We start from the raw sequence: 17,617 nt of genomic DNA on the forward strand, positions 1-17,617 counted from the left end.
AAGTTGGTTGACAGGTAACAGGGCAGTACATACCCAATTTTTTCTCATATTTTAACTAACAGTTGCATTTCCAAGGCTCTATTCTACTGAAATATTTATATGCACATAAGGATGTTCAAGGCAGCATAATTTGTATTAGCAAAAAATAGGAGGAGAGAGTCCTAAATGTCCATCAATAGCAAACTGGTTCAATTGTTACACCTATCATCTGGAATTACAACTGCCATTTAAAAAAATGACTGCCACGAAAGGATATTCATGATGTTGTTAAATGAAAAAAAAACAAAATTCAAGATATGCATAGTATGTTCCTATTTTTGTTAAAAACAACCCATGCTCAAGTTTGTTTTTTTAGTACATACATTTTAGAAACTTGGTAGGGAAGACAAAACAGTTAGTGGGAAGACAGAGATTGGTTGCATTTATTGGATGCAACAGAAAAGGAGGAATAAAAATGAGCCCAGGTTACTGGCCTGAAACCTGGGGAGGGTAAACATCTTTTCATATGGCATTGCACCTTTCCTACAAATTGCCTATCCTGTCATTACTCTATTTTTCTACTGCATTATTTTTCTTTTTACTTATCATTTTAAATTTTCTGTATATAAATCCTGTGTATCATATGCATTGCATGTATGTTCTCTTAGCCTGAGACATCAGTCGACTACACAGATTTTAACATTTTAATGCAGTCTAGTCTGATGACCTTTGCCTTCATAACTTGTCTTCCCATCTTTATTAAAAATGTTTCTTGCACTGAGAAAAATTATCCAAATACCCTCCTAAATTCTCATCTAATTTTTAACATATATATTTAGCTCTTTAATCCATCTGGAATTTACTTTTTTATAATTTAGAGGAGTTTAACTTGTTTCTATCCAGATGGAGACCCAGTTGTGCCACCATTATTCACTAACCAACCTTTTACCACATAACTGAAATGTCATTTTTATAATCTTGACTCTCAGAAGCCTTTTAAGGAATACACAAAATGTAAAAGCCACAAAAATTGTTAAATTCAAACATATTAAAACAATTTAGGTATCTACTTTCCAAGTTATATGATAAGTCAACTCAAAACAAATAACACTGTGAAAAAATATTTATACCATATATGACAGAGATCTAATTAAATTAACATAAAGAGCTGTTGTCTAGCAAAGTAATCACAAACCCAAAAGAAAAGTGGGGAAAAAACTAGAATAAATGTTTGAAAGACAAAAGTACAAATAGCTTTTGAAAATATGAAAAGATACTCCACTCAACTCAATCTGAGAAATGTAAGTTAAAATGCACTGCTCTTTTCTCCCCTCACTTTCCCAAAGATAAAAAGGTTGGATAAACAGTATGATTGCCTATTTACAAGGAAAAGCATTATATTGTAAATTAGGACTAAAAATTGAAGGCAATTTGACAACCTTGAATCAAAATTCCAGATGCACATAGTTACTGACCCAGAAATCTCACTTCTAGAAAGTTATTCTCAGTTATTCTCACATGCATACAACCTGGAATGTACATAGATATTCACTGCTATGCTGCTTACAGTAACAAAAGACTAGAAATATCCTAAATGTCCATAACTGGGAGAAAGGTAAATAAATAATGGTATTTCAACCCAATCTGGAGTATAAAGCAGCCATTTTTGTAAATGGGAAGACTAGTGGTTTTCAATCTTTGGTGATTTTGTGCCCAGGAGACACTTGGCAATGTCTGAAGACATTTTTGGTTGTCACAACTGGAGGTGAGGGTTACGAGTGGTGACTGGCATCTAGAGGGTAGAGGCCAGGGATGCTGCTAATCATCCTGCAATGCCCAGCACAGCCCTGCCCCCCAACAAGGAATTATCTGGCCTAAAATGTCAACAGTGCTGAGGCTGAGTAAACTTTGGGTACTACGCAGTGAAATGGAATGATCATTAAGTTAAGAAAAGGAAAGGACCAGAATGTACTCTAATTTGTTTAAAAAAGGAAACAGATTTGTTTATTTAGATTGATGGGTATACAGACATTATCTCTGGAAGAATGAACAGGAAATTGAAGAAGGATACTTGGGGACGGATGAGAGGGAGAATTATTTTTTGTCTTTTTTTGAATAAACCTTTTCTTTGATTTTTTACCATGTGCACACATAACTTTAAAAATGCTCACTTTAATTTATTAATATTTTCTTCAGAATATTTTTCACAATTTTGGCATCTGTATTCTGAAGTGAAACTTGTCTATAATTTCTTTTTTCATAGTATCTTCATCAAATATAAGGTTAAGCATTTTCATAAAACAAATTGGGTACCTTTACATCTTTCAAGTCTGGCAATTTTCAATACAGAAATTATCTGGTCTTGCAAAATCTGTGAAGGTATTAATTAATCCAGGACTTGGGAGGCCAAATTAAAAGTGTGAATACCTTTTATTCAAAAATCTAGCTCCAGGTGTATCTCCTATAAATACTTTTACAATTGAACAAATATATACACAGACAACTTCATGAGGCACTGTAACAGGAAAAAATATTTAAAATTCAAATATCCATCAAGGGATAATTATATGACACATCATATTAAGAAATCAGAACTGAAATAATTTTATGTCTTGACAAGGAACACCATCCAGAATATAATCAGGTGAATAAAGGAAGGGTATGGGAGTATGATGTCATTTGCGAAAAAACAGACATACAGTGCATATGTAAGTGGTTTGGGTTAATTATACTGATGCACATGCATCTATACCAGCTATACCAAACTGTTAACAGTGGGTATCTCCGAAGAATGTGATACTAGAAGAAGAAATAGGGATCTTTTGGCTTCTTTTTTATTTGTATGCATAATAAACATTATGCATGAATTTACTTTTACCATGTTAAACATAATTAAAAAGAACAAGGTGAACTGGAATTGAAGAAAAGATAAAGTGCAGTTCCCAGAAGAAGTAGATGAGAGAGGAGAGGTATGTCTTTCTCCTCTAGCTCTTTCTTCCTATCTTCCTCTTTTTTTCTTTCTGTCTCTTTCTTGTCAGCCTTTGTCAGTCTTTCCCTTTCACTGTCTTCCTTTCTTCCTTCTCTCCTTACTTTCCATCTTTTTCTTCCTTTTTCTTTCTTTCTTTCAGTCCTTCTACTTTTCTGTCTTCCTATCACTCTTTCTTTCCCTTTCTTTCTCCCTCTCTCTCTTCCCTCCCCCACCCCCTTTTTCTTTGTTGAGAGGGGAAAGAATGGAGAAACCTAAGGATTGCAGGTTGAACAGAAAACAGCCAGAACAGAGGGGAATATAGATTTTTTTTTAAGTCTACGATATAGAGTCCTAAAAGCAGCCTCAAGTTCATTGGGATAAAAATTGGGGGGTAAATTAGGAACTCACCTGGGTCATGGCCATTCTGCTCTGGAGAATGGAAGGAGATCTAAGAAAGCAGAATTAGGAGAGTTGAGATCAGTGGGTACAGCCATGAGACCACAATCACCAACAAAACTCCTTGTACCCAGGGGACAATGATCTAGAAACATGGTCTGGAAGCTCCAGATTGTTCCCTTGGGACTCTGCTAGGATCACGTAAATTTTGAACATGGAATTTTTTTCTCTTACTGGACATCTACTTCAGAAACCAATAACAACATGATACTTCCTTTATCTCAAGAATTGCATTCCTAGAAATTATCATAACAAAACAATCATAAATGTGCACAAAGCTGCAAGGATGTTAACTGAGCTGTTCCCAAGATGCAAAAATTTGGAGACAAACTAAATGTTCAGCAAAGGAAACTCTGTTAAATAATATGACACATAAAAAAAAACAGGAATACTACCAGGCTTTAAAAATGCTATGGAATTATGTTTTCATATCTGAAAATGTTTAAAAGCAGTTACAAAAAAGCAAATGCCACGTGATCCCATTTTTTGTGAAGCAATATATATGTATGTGATGTCCAGAAGAGCATTTATTAATATGCTGATATTATCTTTGAGTAGTGATTTCATTTTCTTTTGTTTACTTATATCTCATTTTTGACAATGAACATTACAGTAAAATGAATATTGAAATTTATTACAAATCACCTATTACCACACTGAGTCCTGGAGGTGTCCTCAGCAGTCATGAGGAAAGGGACAGCTTCAGATGATTTGATGGAAGGAGAACAAAACGGAGTTCAGAGCACTGGGGGAAGGGAAGGGAGAGAGCAGTGGAGGATAGTTAACAGCTCAGGTATATTAGGAGCCGAAAACCACTGTACTTTTCCACACACTCCCTCCAATATTCACTGGCCCCATCACCACCCTGTTCCTGCCCATCACTTCCTTCCTTCTCATGATTTTCAATTTGATTGCCATGTTCTTCCTGGTTTGGCAGTTTTTCAAATGAAAGTTTTAGCAAGGGGTGTTTCTGCAGAATAACCATTTTATACTGCAGCAATCACTGCGCAAGCATCTTGACAACAGGGTTCAGCAATGGGTAGCTTAACAAGTCATGTTCTCAGGCCCAGTTTCATTAACATGAAAATGAGGCAGCAGAACTAGATGATAGGACACCTAGAGACCACTCTGAACTAAAAATTAAAAAAAAGTATCTTCATGCACTTCATTCAGGATGGAGGGAGATTCAGCATTTCCCCTAGAGGAAGGTAGGATGCTGCAGCTATGGAACGAACTAAATCCAAACATAGCCAATGACAAAAGAAGGGAGCATAATGGTGTCCTTTGTGGATGGCGGTGATCCTTCCCAGACTGATCCTGCCCTCACAGGGACTACAGCAGAGCACCTTCTCCCATGGAGGCAACCCCCCATCCTTCTCTAACTTGCACCTCTCTCTCACCAAAAAAGGAAACAAACTGCCCAGTGTCTCACAGTCCTTGACAGTGGCTGAAGTTGACCAGCATGCTGACCTAGCTCTCTCTCAGCTGGAGAGAGGGTGAGGGGCCACTGATGGCCCAGCACTTTCAGAACCTGCTACATATGAGTTCCCTCCCTCTGCCTTTGAGCATCTGTGGTCAGGGCTCTGGGCTGGGGACTATCCTCCAATTCACCTCAAAGGAGCTCTCTTGTTCCTACTGGGGCAGAGCCAAGGGAGAGACAAACACACTTCAGTTGGGACCATTATTCCAACACCAGGTCTCTGCCTCTGACCAGGGTACTTGCTTCCTTCTGAAGTCTCAGACTGCTTATGTAAACTAAGAAGCAGTTTACAGAAGGTGTAGATAAGGTGGAGTCTGAATGAGGTAAACAGTGGTCTCGGTTATGCACTGACTGAAAAAAAAACAATGACCTTACAGGGAGATTCAATTAGCAACCACTTATGCTACCTTCCAGAGAGAGAAACTGCGTAAAACTCAACTGTTTTACTCAAGGACGCATAGGTCTTCATTCTACTTTTAAGAGTTAACATTTATTAAGAGCTCAGTTATCCCCAGGCACTGTGCTAACCATCGTGTTACTTCATAAGAGTCTGGGCTCTGGAACCAACCAGACTGCCTGCTCTGCCATTTTTATTCATCCAACAAATAAGAACCGAGTACCCACTATGAGCCTGTTCTAACGTTCTAGTATTTGAAATGCATCAGTGAACAAAATCTCACGATTTCCCGCTCATGCTTAGCTTATATTCTAGCAGGCAAGACAGACAAACAATAAATATGAAAATAAACTATAGGGTACGTTAGAAAGGGGTAAATCCTAGAAAAAGAAAAACAAAGGATCATTCTGGATTACAAGCTATGTGATTTTGGGCAGGTCACCGAACCTCTCAGTGCCTGTTTCACTCGATAAAATGAAGTTAATCCTAGTACGCATATCAGAGGTTTATTGTAAAAATTCATGCAAAACACTTAGAACAGTGTTTGGCATTTACTAGGCACTCAGTAAATATTCCTGAACGAATCAATCAATCGCTGACCCCGCAGTCCCACCTACTAACTCACCCCCACGCCCCGTTACTCAATTCCGATAAGGGCGCTAAGCAATTACCCACCCACCTTCAATCCTACACATTCAAACCCGTCATCAACACCCCCCTCCTACGCCTCCCGCCCTTACTTGGCTACCAAGAACCCGAAATCTCAGGACCGGATAAAAACAGCCAGCCTAAACTCGAGCCACTTTCCCAGGGCCTTAGAGCACTTCCGCTTCCCGTCCCTGAGGACGGCGCTCTGCGCAAGCGCAGTAGTAGTTTGGAGGCCCGCCTCGCCAATAGCCAATATCGCGCTGTTGGTGGACAGTGATTCTGACGGGGTTTACCGTAAGGCAAGATGGCTGCATCCAAGGAGGGGCAAATAAATTGTTGAGGCCTTATTCCGTGTTGAGTCGCACAGAAGATCTGGGGAGGCGTCTGTAGGCAGCGAGCAACTGGGCTCAGAACGGACTATTGCAGCTGTCCTGCTCCCCGCCCCCTCACGCTTTCCGCTTCCTTCAGCTCTTCGGAAAAGGAAGAAAAAAATAGTCGCGCCTGGTGCGTCGATAGCGGCACAACGGGCGCGACCATCTTGGGGGCTTCTGGTTCCGTATAGAGCAGGTTTCTGGTTTCAGGCCTGGAGCCTGCTGAGAGCTGGGGTCCCGCTAAATCTCGGAAATGTCTTGGAGTAGGGTCTTTGTTGCTGGTCAGGAGGGCCAGCAACCTCCAGAAGTGAGGAGAAAAGCCCTTTTGAGGAGTTCCAGTTTCTGGGGCCCTATAAACCCAGGGAGAATCTGGTTTTTCCTTTTTTGAAAACTTAGGGTGGTAGCGGACAGCTGTTCTCTCTAAGCATGTCAGCTAGAGGCAGCATGACCTGCTAAAAAAGGCCTGTGTGCCCTCAAAGAAAATTTTGTTTCCTGTCAGGGTCTGAAGTAAGAGGCCAACTGTGTGGTCTGGGCTTGCTCCACCTTCCTGGTCACCAAGCAGGTCCCTTTGGACCGGGCATGGCAGGGTCTTAGCCAGACATGCCAGGATACCTCCTGTGCTGGGGCCAACACACGCTAGCCACTATTCACAGGCGCATGAGTCAAAGACAATCATGAAATTCATCACACGTTTAATCTGTCACTTGAACATGTTGCTTTTCCTTCTCTTTCCCTTTCTCCCCTGCAGGTTAACTCACATTCCCCAGGTGGTTTGAATGAGTCATAGATCAAACCTGCCACCTAAGGCTGAAGTTCTGGCAAGTGACTCTGCTAGCCATGTCCAGAAGTCTCAGGAAAAGAGCCTCTTTTCTTCCGGGCATGTAAGTGGTGTATTGTGACTTTTGTATGCATGTGAAAATGAAGGCCAGGTTTGGAAATACCCACCTATTCTTTTGTAGAGTAGATTTTACCTGATAACCATCTTTTCAGAGATCACTTTCACAAGGCAGGAAAGGGTTAATAGAGATAGTATGACAGTTTCCGGAGGATAGTTTGTGGTCCTGGACAGACTCTCCCCATATCCTGATTCTACAGAATAGGTGTTTGATGCTTTGGCTGAGGTGTGCTGCTATTGTTCATACAATGCCAGCAGTTCCTAGTCATGACATTGGCCTTCAGAAACCAAGACATGCTGAGTGGTTTTCCAAGACCACATTCTGCCTAGGCTGCTGGGATCTTCCAATCCATTGAAGAGAAAGCTTGGATCCCATCTCCACCACTTACTGGCCTCTTGGGCCTCAGTCCCCTTTTGTTTACCATAGCCACAGAACCACTTGCCTTAGATGGCTGCTGTGAATGTTAAAGGCAACATCTGTAGAACCCCAAGCCCAAGACTTGACCCATGGCAGGTGCCTGGTAAATGGTAGCAGTTTCCAATTTCCTCTTCCACACACTGGAACATGCTGATGCCATTGGCATACCTTCCTATACCTTGTCACCTCCTTGCACAGTTGCACCATTGCCTGGCACCAACCTTGCCCAGGACCACCATTCATATCCAGCTGAAAATATTTTTTAAAGCACAAATTAGGCTTCTTATCAAATTGAAATTCATCTATTTTACTCCTTACCATGCAGTAAAAGGTTAACTCAGCAGGCTCTGGTTTACAAGCCCTGTACTTTACAAAGAATGTCCTATTTTCAGGAAGACTGGCCCTTGGTTGGCTCTGGAGTGATAACCTCTAACCCTTGGAATATTTTTGAATTCCTGTGGTCTTGGGCCATGCTGTACCAGTTTGACTAGATAGTTTATGCTAACAATATTGATGATAGCAACGATAAGGGAAGACTTGTCTTACAAGATATCACTTGTTGGATGTTTGTCAGAAATTTCCAGACCAAAGCAAATACTGGGGCTCCTGTGATGACCATGGTGACAGGCCCGTCAGACAATGCCTTGATGATGTTCCATTCTTTAAACTGCATGCATTTCTTTACTACTCATTTCTTTACTACTCAGAAATTAGCTCTGTGTGAATTTCCTGTTAGTAATGTGTGAACCACAAAACAAAATTCTTAATATTTGTCTCCAGTGTGATTATCACATACTAAACTAGCGATTATCAGTGAATTATAGTTATTTAAATTTTATTTTATTGTCTATGTTTTAGTTTCCTTGGCTGCTCAAGCAAATACCATGCCATGGAGTAGTTTAAACAATGGGAATGTAACAGCTCATGGTTTTGAGGTTAGGAAAAAAGTCCAAATCAAGGCATCATTAAGGCGATGCTTTCTCCCCGAAGACTGTGATGTTCTGGGGCTGGCTGCTGGCAATCCTTGGTCCTGGGCTCCTCTCTCATGTGGCAATGCACATGGCAGCCTCTCCTGGCCTCTCCCTTCTCTTCTGGATTCCACTGATGTTCAGCTTCTGTCTACTCCCTCTGAGGCTTTCTCTCCATCCATGTGAATTTCATTCTGCTTATAAAGGGCTCCAGTAATAGGATTAAGACCCATCCTGATTGAGGTGGGCCACACCTTAACTGAAGTAATGTCACCAAAAAGGTCCTACTTACAGTGGGTTCATACCCACAGGAATAGATTAATTTATGAACGTGTTTTTTCTGAGGTACATACAGCTCCAAACCACCACAGTGTACAATAAATTACCTGATATTGCATAAAGTATGAGCTATGGTTAACAGTACATACATTAGGTTCATATTATTTCTCTTTTATACGAATTCTCTGATAGTGAATGAGGAATATGCACGTTCCTCCCTATGCACATTCACTACATTCATAGATTTTTTTTCTCCAGTATGAATTTTCTCATGCTTGGCAAAAGTGCAGCCCATGTCTAAAAGATTTCCCAAATTGAATACATCTGTAAGGTTCTCTCCGACATGAATTATCTCATATTGGCAAAGGTAGAGTCATGTCTAAAAGCCTTTCCTCATTCAGATCATTTACAAGATTTCACTTTGTTTTGGTTTGCTAAAGCTGACGAAATGCAATATAATAGAAATGGACTGCTTTTAACAATGGGGATTTATTAGCTTACAAATTTACAGTCTAAGACTGTAAAAATATCCAAATTAAGGCATCAACAGGATGATACCTTCTCTGAAGGAAAGCTGCTGGCAATCCAGACTCCTCTGTCATGTGGCCAGGCACATTGTTCTCTCCTGTGTTTCATTGCTTCAGTTTCTGGCTCCTCCGTCTGTGGCTTCCTTTCTCAGCTTCTGTGTCTTTCCTGTGAGCTTCTCTGAGTTTCATATCTTAGTTTCTGAATGCATTTTATCGTCTTATAAAGGACTCCTGCAAGAGGCTCAAACCCCACCCTGAATGAGGTGGGTCACATCTCAATTGAAATAACCTAATCAAAAGATGCCACCCACAATAGGTCTATACCCACAGGAATGGATTAAAAGAACATGGCCTTTTCTGGGGTACATAACAGCTTCAAACTACCACACACTTCAATATGAATACTATTCTGTTTAATAAGATATGAGTATTGGCTAATTCAACATATTTATAAGATTTCTCTCCAGTGTGAATTCTCTAATATTGAGGAAGGTGTGAGTATTGGCTAAAGCCTTTCCATGTTCCTTAATTTAATAGGATTTCTATCCAGTATGACTTTTCTAATGCTGAATAAGATGTGATCCAGAACTAAATGCATTCACAAATTGATTTAAATTGTAGGTTTTCTCTACACTGTATATTCTCTGATGTTGAATAAAGTCTGAGCATTTACTAAAAATCTTTGGCATTCTTCACATTTGTAGGATTTCTCTTCAAGTGAAATCTCCACCCTTGATCAGAAAAGGAAAATTCTTTTCACATTCATTATGTTCCAAGGATTTTTATTCTGTGTAAAAAAACTTTGTTTTGTTGTGATTAACTTAATGGGGATTTTTAAATCATATACATAATATTTGAGGTGTTTTTATTCATTTAATGAAAACGTTCTTGTTTAAAATCAACTGACTTCAAATGGAAACCTTCATCAGGTTTGTTACATTTGCCTCTTTTTTCCCCAGTGTTTTTCTTTTTATTATACCCTCTTTTACCTGAAATGTCTCCCTTTTCTACTCTGTGTGTCCAATCAACCTTTGCATTGTCATTGTTTCCCTGAAGTGAAAATAGTATCATGGCTAATATGCACAAATATCCTAGCTAGATATCAACTAGAGACGGTGTAGAATCTGAATAGCTGTCATGTATGTATAAATGACAACTAGTAATATATATATAGTAGGAAAAATGATGCACATCAAAAAGTAAGAATACAGCTATGAATAAACCTAAGAGTATTGCACATAATCTATATAAAGAAAATACATAGACTATATTCCTGAATGAAGACTCAACACTGTAAAAGCTCAGTTTTTCCTAAAACCAATCCATGAACTTAAGGCAATTTGAATCAATATCTAAATGCAATGAAGGGCCTTTAGTACAATTATTCTTAATTTTAGTTGACAGAAAAAATATATGAGAACAACCAAATTATTTTGATGATAGCAATAATAAGGGAGTACTTGTCTTACAAGATATTTCACTGCATTTTATGTTTTTAAATGCATTTTATTGTGAACTTTAACATATATACATAACAGTGATAACTTTCAAAGTTATCACTAGTTAGAGAGCAAATTTCAAAGAATGTTATGGGTTACAGTTCCACAATTTCAGTTATTTACATTATTGTAAAATATAACATATGTACAGAAAGGTGTTAACTTTCAAAATATAGCTCAACAAGGAGTTATACAGGTAATTTCAAAAACTGTTATGGGTTACAATTCCACAGTTTCAGTTCTTTCCTTATTGTGAAATATGGGATATATACAGAAAGGTGCTAACTTTCAAAGCACAATAGGTATAGAGCAAATTTCAAAGAATGTTATAGCTTGCTGTTTCACCATTTCAGTTATTTCCTTCTAGCTATTCTAATACCCTAGCATTGAAATATATATGTATGTATTTATATAAAGTTTCAGTATTCATAATCCTTTGTTAAATCCTATCATGTCTGTTGCTACCTCTTCCTCTCATTTAATCACTTTCTCTATCTTCAGGGATGTCTAGGCAGTGACCACCCTAACTTGTTCATATTGATAGGGGGTGTTGACACTATGGGGAAGGGGGCCACATCTGATTGTTGTTCTTAAAGAAGCTGTTGCCTCTGGGTTTTAGGACCTGTCTGGCATAGGAATGCTCTGGTGGATTTAAGTTTCTGAGAGATAAAACTTAGTGAGGGAATTTTTTATAGAATCTTAAATAGGGACCTAGGTATTTCAGAACTACTTTTGGTAAGGGCATGGCATACTGTGGCCATTTGGGATGTCTAGCAGGGGCTTGCATAAGAGAAACCTCTAGGATTGCCTCTTGACTCTATTTGAGATCTCTTCACCACTGTAACCTTATTTTGTTACCTTTCTTTTCCCCCTTTAAGTCAAGTGGGCATTTTCACTACCTTGATGTCAGGGCCAGGCGTATTCCTTGGAGTCATGTCCCACATCGCAAGGGAGATTCATTCCTCTGGGAGTCATGTCCTATGGGGGGGGGGGGGGTGTCCTAGTTTGCTAATGCTGCGGAATGCAAAACGCCAGAGATGGATTGGCTTTTATAAAATGGGGGTTTATTTCACTACACAGTTACAGTCTTAAGGCCACAAAGCATCCAAGGTAACACCCCAGCAATTGGGTACCTTCACCAGAGAATGGCCAATGGCATCCGGAAAAACCTCTGTTAGCTAGGAAGGCAGCTGGCATCTGCTCCAAAGCTCCGGCCTCAAAACGGCTTTCTCCCAGGACGTTCCTTTCTAGCAAGCTTGCTCTCTTCAAAACATCACTCCCAGCTGCACTCTCTTTATTCCCCCCGAGTCAGCTCATTTATATAGCTCCACTGATAAGGGCCCACCCTGAATGGGCGGGGCCACGCCTCCATGAGAACATCCCATCAGAATCACTGCCCACAGCTGGGTGGGGCACATTCCAAGCAAATCCAACCATCACCAAAAACGCCTGCCCCACACAAGACCACAAAGATAATGGCATTTGGGGGGCACAATACACTCAAACCGGCACAGGGGGTTATTGAATTTATTTGCTGAGTTGGGCTTAGAGAGAGAAAGGCTACATCTGAGCAACAAAAGAGGTTCTCTGGAGGTGACTCCTAGGCATAATTATAGGAAGGCTTAGTCTCCCATTTACAGCCCTAAGTTTCACAAGAGCAAGCCTCAAGTCAAGGGCCTGATTTATTAAGTAGTGGGTTCCTAATTTCACATAACGTATATTCTGTCCCAAGATAAACAGTTTGTCACATTATTTTCCCTTAGTTGTACAATCATCATCATTCTCAATTTTAAACAATTATCATAATATAAAACATCCCGGAGCTCTTATCAGCCACTTATCACTGCATTTTAAAGCAACAGTAAGTAAAATAATGTGGTCTACAGCACAATTAAAGAGACCACTGGATCAGAATTGTAAAATCCAGATTCAGAGTCAAGTATATAGAGGACTGAATACCTGGACTTTAACTAAGTAAACAATGAAAAAAAAAAGAAATTGGGAGGGAAACTTGCCTTACAATATATAGTTTATAAAACATATTATAAATCCACTTAATGCTAGGTTATAATGGCTGACAAACGAATTAATAGAAGACAGAGTTCCAAGCATATCTGTGTATGTATAGAAAATAATATTTGACAAAGGTATTATTTCAAGTTTGTGGAAAATAATAGGGTTGGTATGATGTAAATCTATTCATAAGAAAAGAAAAAACCTGCCCCCCCACATCATATCATATAAAATGACAAACTCCATATAGATTAAAATTTAAATATTAAATATTAAAATATAACAATAAAATGTAGTAATAAAATATAGGAGAATATCGTATAATTGTGATGAAGGATATGCAAGGACACCCCAGAAGCCATAAAGTAAATCTTAGACCTCATAACAATTTTTTAATTCACAAGAGAATATATGCTATAAAAATCAAAAGACAAGCTTTAAATTGGGAAAAATATTTGCAACACTTATGACAGGAAAAGAATTAATATCCCTAATAAACTGTCTCCACAAATTGCTATGTAAAAACAAACATACAAATGGACAAAGAATATGAAGAAGCAAGTCACAGAACAAGAAAAAACTTGTAATATTTTGAAGTTAGTTTTGCTTTTCTTTTGAAGGGTACACCCTGGGGATATAGTTTCAAAGGTAGTAGAAAATAAGCCCATATTTATGTGCAGGAAGTACAGTGATCTCATATCCACATCTCCATGCCTGACCATTTTCTGAGTTCTAATCCCACATTTCCAATTGCCTGCTACACTTTAATCATGCTAAAAAGAAGCCTGATAGCCACTGGCAAGGGAAGAACAAGGTTGCTGTTCCTTCAAAGCCCCATTTCCAGAGAATTATTATTTGAATTTGCTGATGATTCCTTGGAGGACCACCTCATAAGTCTGTCTTGATTTGGTCTGATTTGAAGTTGCCCAGTGCAGGTACTCTCATGTATTATTGTCCAACTCCTCTGATGGGCAGTTTAAAAATATCTCTCAATATTAAAAATATATACTCTTTGATGTAGAATTTACACATCTGGAAAATTTTCCTATAGGTATGATTGCATCTGTACTAAATGAAAAATTATGTGGTTATTCATCACAGCATTATTTGTAATAAATGATTAGAAAAAACAAAATTCCTGTCAATATGGGATTAGTTATATAAATAAAGTCACATCAATGTAGTGGAATTTTATAATGCTTTAGAAAGGACTATCAATAATAAATGTTGAGTGAAAACACCAAAGCATGGATCAGAATGCATTAAAAGAGAAAAAAGTATGGATATCTATTTGTATTTGCTTATATATGTATAAAGAAATTATAAAAGAATACACAAGAAATTCTTTACAGTGGTTACTTGTTGGAGGGATTATGAATAATGAGGCAGCTAAGGGAATTTTTGTTATACATATTTTTATATTTTTAGTTGGAACCATGTGACTCTATTATCTAATCAAACATATATTTAAAAAAAGAATGGTGTTGATTTAGATGCTTCCTCCGTTCTTCTCCTTCCCAGAGAGAGAGTTTCTGTGTCCATCTGTCTCAGAGGAAAGGTCCTTGGGGATCCCACAGCCAGTGCTTCAAAATGTTGTTTTTACTGATAGTTGTTTTTATTGATAGTTAGCAGCTGTTTAGAGGCTGTGGAGGTAGGGTGAGGTTGGGAGAAAGAAAACAAAACACAATAAAAGCCAATTTAGAGCTAAAAATTTCCCTCTCAGCACTGCCTTTACTGCATCCCATAAGTTGGTACATTGTATTTTCATTTTCATTCACTTCAAGATATTTCCTATTTTCCCTTGTGACTTCCTCTTTAACACACTGGTTATTTAAGAGTACATTGCTTAATTGCCACATATTTTTAAATTTTCCATGTCTTCCCCTGTTATTGATTTCTAGCTTCATCCCATTGGGGCTGGAGAAGATACGTTGTATGATTTCAGTATTTTGAATTTATTGAGATTTTTTTTGTGACCTAAGATATGGTCTATCCTGGAGAATGATCCATGTGCAATCAAGAAAAATGTGTATTCTGTTGCTTTTGGGTGAAGTGTTCTTTATGTGTCTGTTAGGTCTACAGTAGTTGGTTTAGAGATTTATTAAAGTCTTTTATTTCCTTATCGATCTCTCTAGATATTCTATCCATTGAAAGTGGTGTATTAAAGTCTTGAAGTGTTTTAGAATGCTCGTGTTATCAGGAATGTGGTAAAAGTACTAATTTTTAGAAAGCTCTAATAACTCAAGGATGCATGATATAATCACTAAGGTCAACCATGAAAAGAGTAATATAAGAACTTATCATTAACAAGAAAATAGAGGAAAGAATGTCAATAATAAAAATTATTTAGTTTAATCCAAAAGATGGCAATAAAAGAGAAAAATTTAAGGAAATTGGGGCGAATAGAAAACAAATAGTAAGATGGTAGATTTAAACACAAATATATTGATAATTACTGTTATAAAAGTGGACTGGTTCTACTTCCAGGATGAAAGAATGAGCTTCTAATAAGTGGATCTGCCTAAAAATATAGCTATAAAATCTTGATCAAAACAAACAAAAAAAATGAACAAACTACTTAATGGAGACTGAACAAAAGCAAGTAGTCTTTGGAAATGAGTCAAAAGTTGAAGCAAGTAGCCAGCACAGAGTTTCTCCTCGGATTGTTTTTCAGGTTTCCCCAGAGGGCTGCTGCAGTTAGGGCAGCAGTGACAACAGTGATGGGAATTTCAAATTGTACAACCACTTTGGAAAACAGTTAGCAAGTTTCTTTTTTTAAATGTCTCTAATCTGTTCCATTGATTCAGTACACTGTCTTGATTACTGTGGCTTTATAATAACCTCATCAGTTTCTACAAAAAAGCCTGCTGGGATTTTTATTGGGATTACAGTGAATCTAAAGACCTGTTTGGGAAGAATTTATATTGTATCAATATTTAGTCTTCCAATCTCTTGGCACAGTATATCTCTCCATTACTTAGGTCTTCAATTTCCCTCAGCAATGTTTTGTTGTTTTCAGTGTACAAGTTGCACATCTTTTGTCAGATGTACACATAAATATTTCATATTATTGATGGTATTGTAAAGGGTTCCCTTCTATTCTTAGTTTTCTGAGAGTTTTTGTCAGAAATGGATGTTGAATTTTATCACATGCTTTTTATGCAGCTGTTGAGATGACCATGTAGTTTTTCAGTTTGCTAATATGGTGAATTACATTGCTTTTCTAAGGTTAAACCAACCTTACATTCGTAGGCAAAACCTCACTCGGCCATGTTGTATTATCCTTTTAATGTTTGGTGGCTTCAAGTTGCTAAAATTTGGGGAGAAAATTTTTAATCTATGTTCATGAGGGGTATTGGTCTATAGTTTTCTTTTCTCATAAAGTCTTTGTCAGGTGTTACTATAAGAGAATGGTTGGTCTCAATGAATGAGTTGGGAAATATTAAATATTCTTCAATTTTCTGGATGGGTTTCTGTTGAACTGGTATTATTTCTTTGTTAAATGTTTGGTAGAATTCACCAGTGAAACCATATTGGCCTAGAGTTTTCCTTGTGGAAGTTTTTAAACTACTAATTCAATTTCTTTAACAGACACAAGGTTATTCAGGTTATCTCTTTCTCCTTGAGTGAGTTTTTGTGGTTTGTGTCTTTCAAGGAATTTGTCCATTTCATCTAGGTTTTGAAATTTAATGGCATAAAGTTGTCCACAGTATTCTCTTATTATCTTTTTAATATCTATAGAATCTATAGTGATGTCATGTCTCTCATTCTCTATGTTGTTAATTTGTGTCCTTTCCTTTTTCCCTGATCAGTCTGGCAGCAGGCAATGTGAAGACAAAGCAGAGAGATATTTGAAGATGCTGGCCTTGAAAACTAGAGTGATGTGGCACAAGCCAAGAATTGCCAGCAGCCAGCAGAAGCTGGAAGACATAGGGAAGAAGCTTCCCTAGAGCTTCTGGAAGGAGAGCAGCACTGCTGAAACCTTGATTTTGACTTAGTGTTGGTGATTTCAGACTGATCTCAGAACTGTGAGAGAATAAATTTCTGTTGTTTTAAGCCACTAAATTTGTGACAATTTGTTAGAGTAGCCACAGGGAACTAATACACACATTTTGTATGATTTCCACGCATTTAAATTGGGGGGGGGATGTTTTATGGATCAGAATTTGTTCTTCTTGGTAAATGTTTCATGTGCATTTGAAAAATGTGTATTCTGTTATTGTTCAGTAGAATGTTCTATGAATGCCAATTGATTGTGTTGTCCAAGTCTTCTATATCTTCTTGTCTACTTCTATCAGTTATTGAGAGAGAAGTCTTAATCTCTGACTATAATTGTGGATTTATCTATTTTTCCTTGCAGTTCTATCAGATTTTGCATAATGTATTTTAAAGTTCAGTTGTTAGGCTCATAAATGTTTAGGATTGTCCTATCCTCCTGATGAATGGACATCTTTTTAATTATGAAATTATTTTCCTTATTTCTGCTAATATTCTTTCCTCTGAAAACTAGTTGTTAGATACTAAATAACCACTTAAGTTTTCTTTTCATTAGTGTTAGCATGATATAACATTTTCCATCCTTTTACTTTTTACCTATTTGTGTCTTTAAAGTACATTTCTTATAGGGAACATATAGTTGGAGTTTGCATTTTAAAAACTCCAATCTGACAATCTATCTTTTAATTGGAATGTTTAGATCATTTAAATGTAATGATATTA

The 17,617-nt window shown here is 37.7% G+C and overlaps 1 protein-coding gene and 1 long non-coding RNA gene across 6 annotated transcripts in view; one reads left to right on the plus strand and one right to left on the minus strand.

The window, feature by feature from the left end:
• Positions 1-6,317, minus strand: part of ZNF674 (zinc finger protein 674) — a 35,094-nt gene extending 28,777 nt beyond the window's left edge. For 2 of the 4 annotated variants that reach the window (XM_037821636.1, XM_037821633.1), the window contains exons 1-3: positions 6,021-6,114; positions 4,049-4,148; positions 3,356-3,395 (exon numbers count right to left, since the gene is read on the minus strand). In XM_037821636.1, coding sequence (XP_037677564.1) covers positions 3,356-3,395; positions 4,049-4,089 — 81 coding nt within the window. In that variant the 5' untranslated portion in view covers positions 4,090-4,148; positions 6,021-6,114. Of the gene's footprint in view, positions 1-3,355; positions 3,396-4,048; positions 4,149-6,020; positions 6,115-6,221 lie in introns of those variants that run through there. The other 2 variants (XM_037821634.1, XM_037821635.1) reach the window with 2 other exon arrangements.
• Positions 6,203-16,988, plus strand: LOC119522929. Of its 2 annotated transcripts, none has more exons than XR_005214565.1 (3): positions 6,203-6,432; positions 7,048-7,180; positions 16,711-16,988. It is a non-coding gene; the product is annotated as an uncharacterized LOC119522929 (long non-coding RNA). The 2 variants fall into 2 exon arrangements; XR_005214566.1 differs by lacking the exon at positions 6,203-6,432 and adding an exon at positions 6,509-6,606.
• The last annotated feature ends 629 nt before the right edge of the window (positions 16,989-17,617 follow it).

Source organism: Choloepus didactylus, chromosome X (genome assembly GCF_015220235.1).
Source record: "Choloepus didactylus isolate mChoDid1 chromosome X, mChoDid1.pri, whole genome shotgun sequence".
Classification (NCBI taxonomy): domain Eukaryota; kingdom Metazoa; phylum Chordata; class Mammalia; order Pilosa; family Megalonychidae; genus Choloepus; species Choloepus didactylus.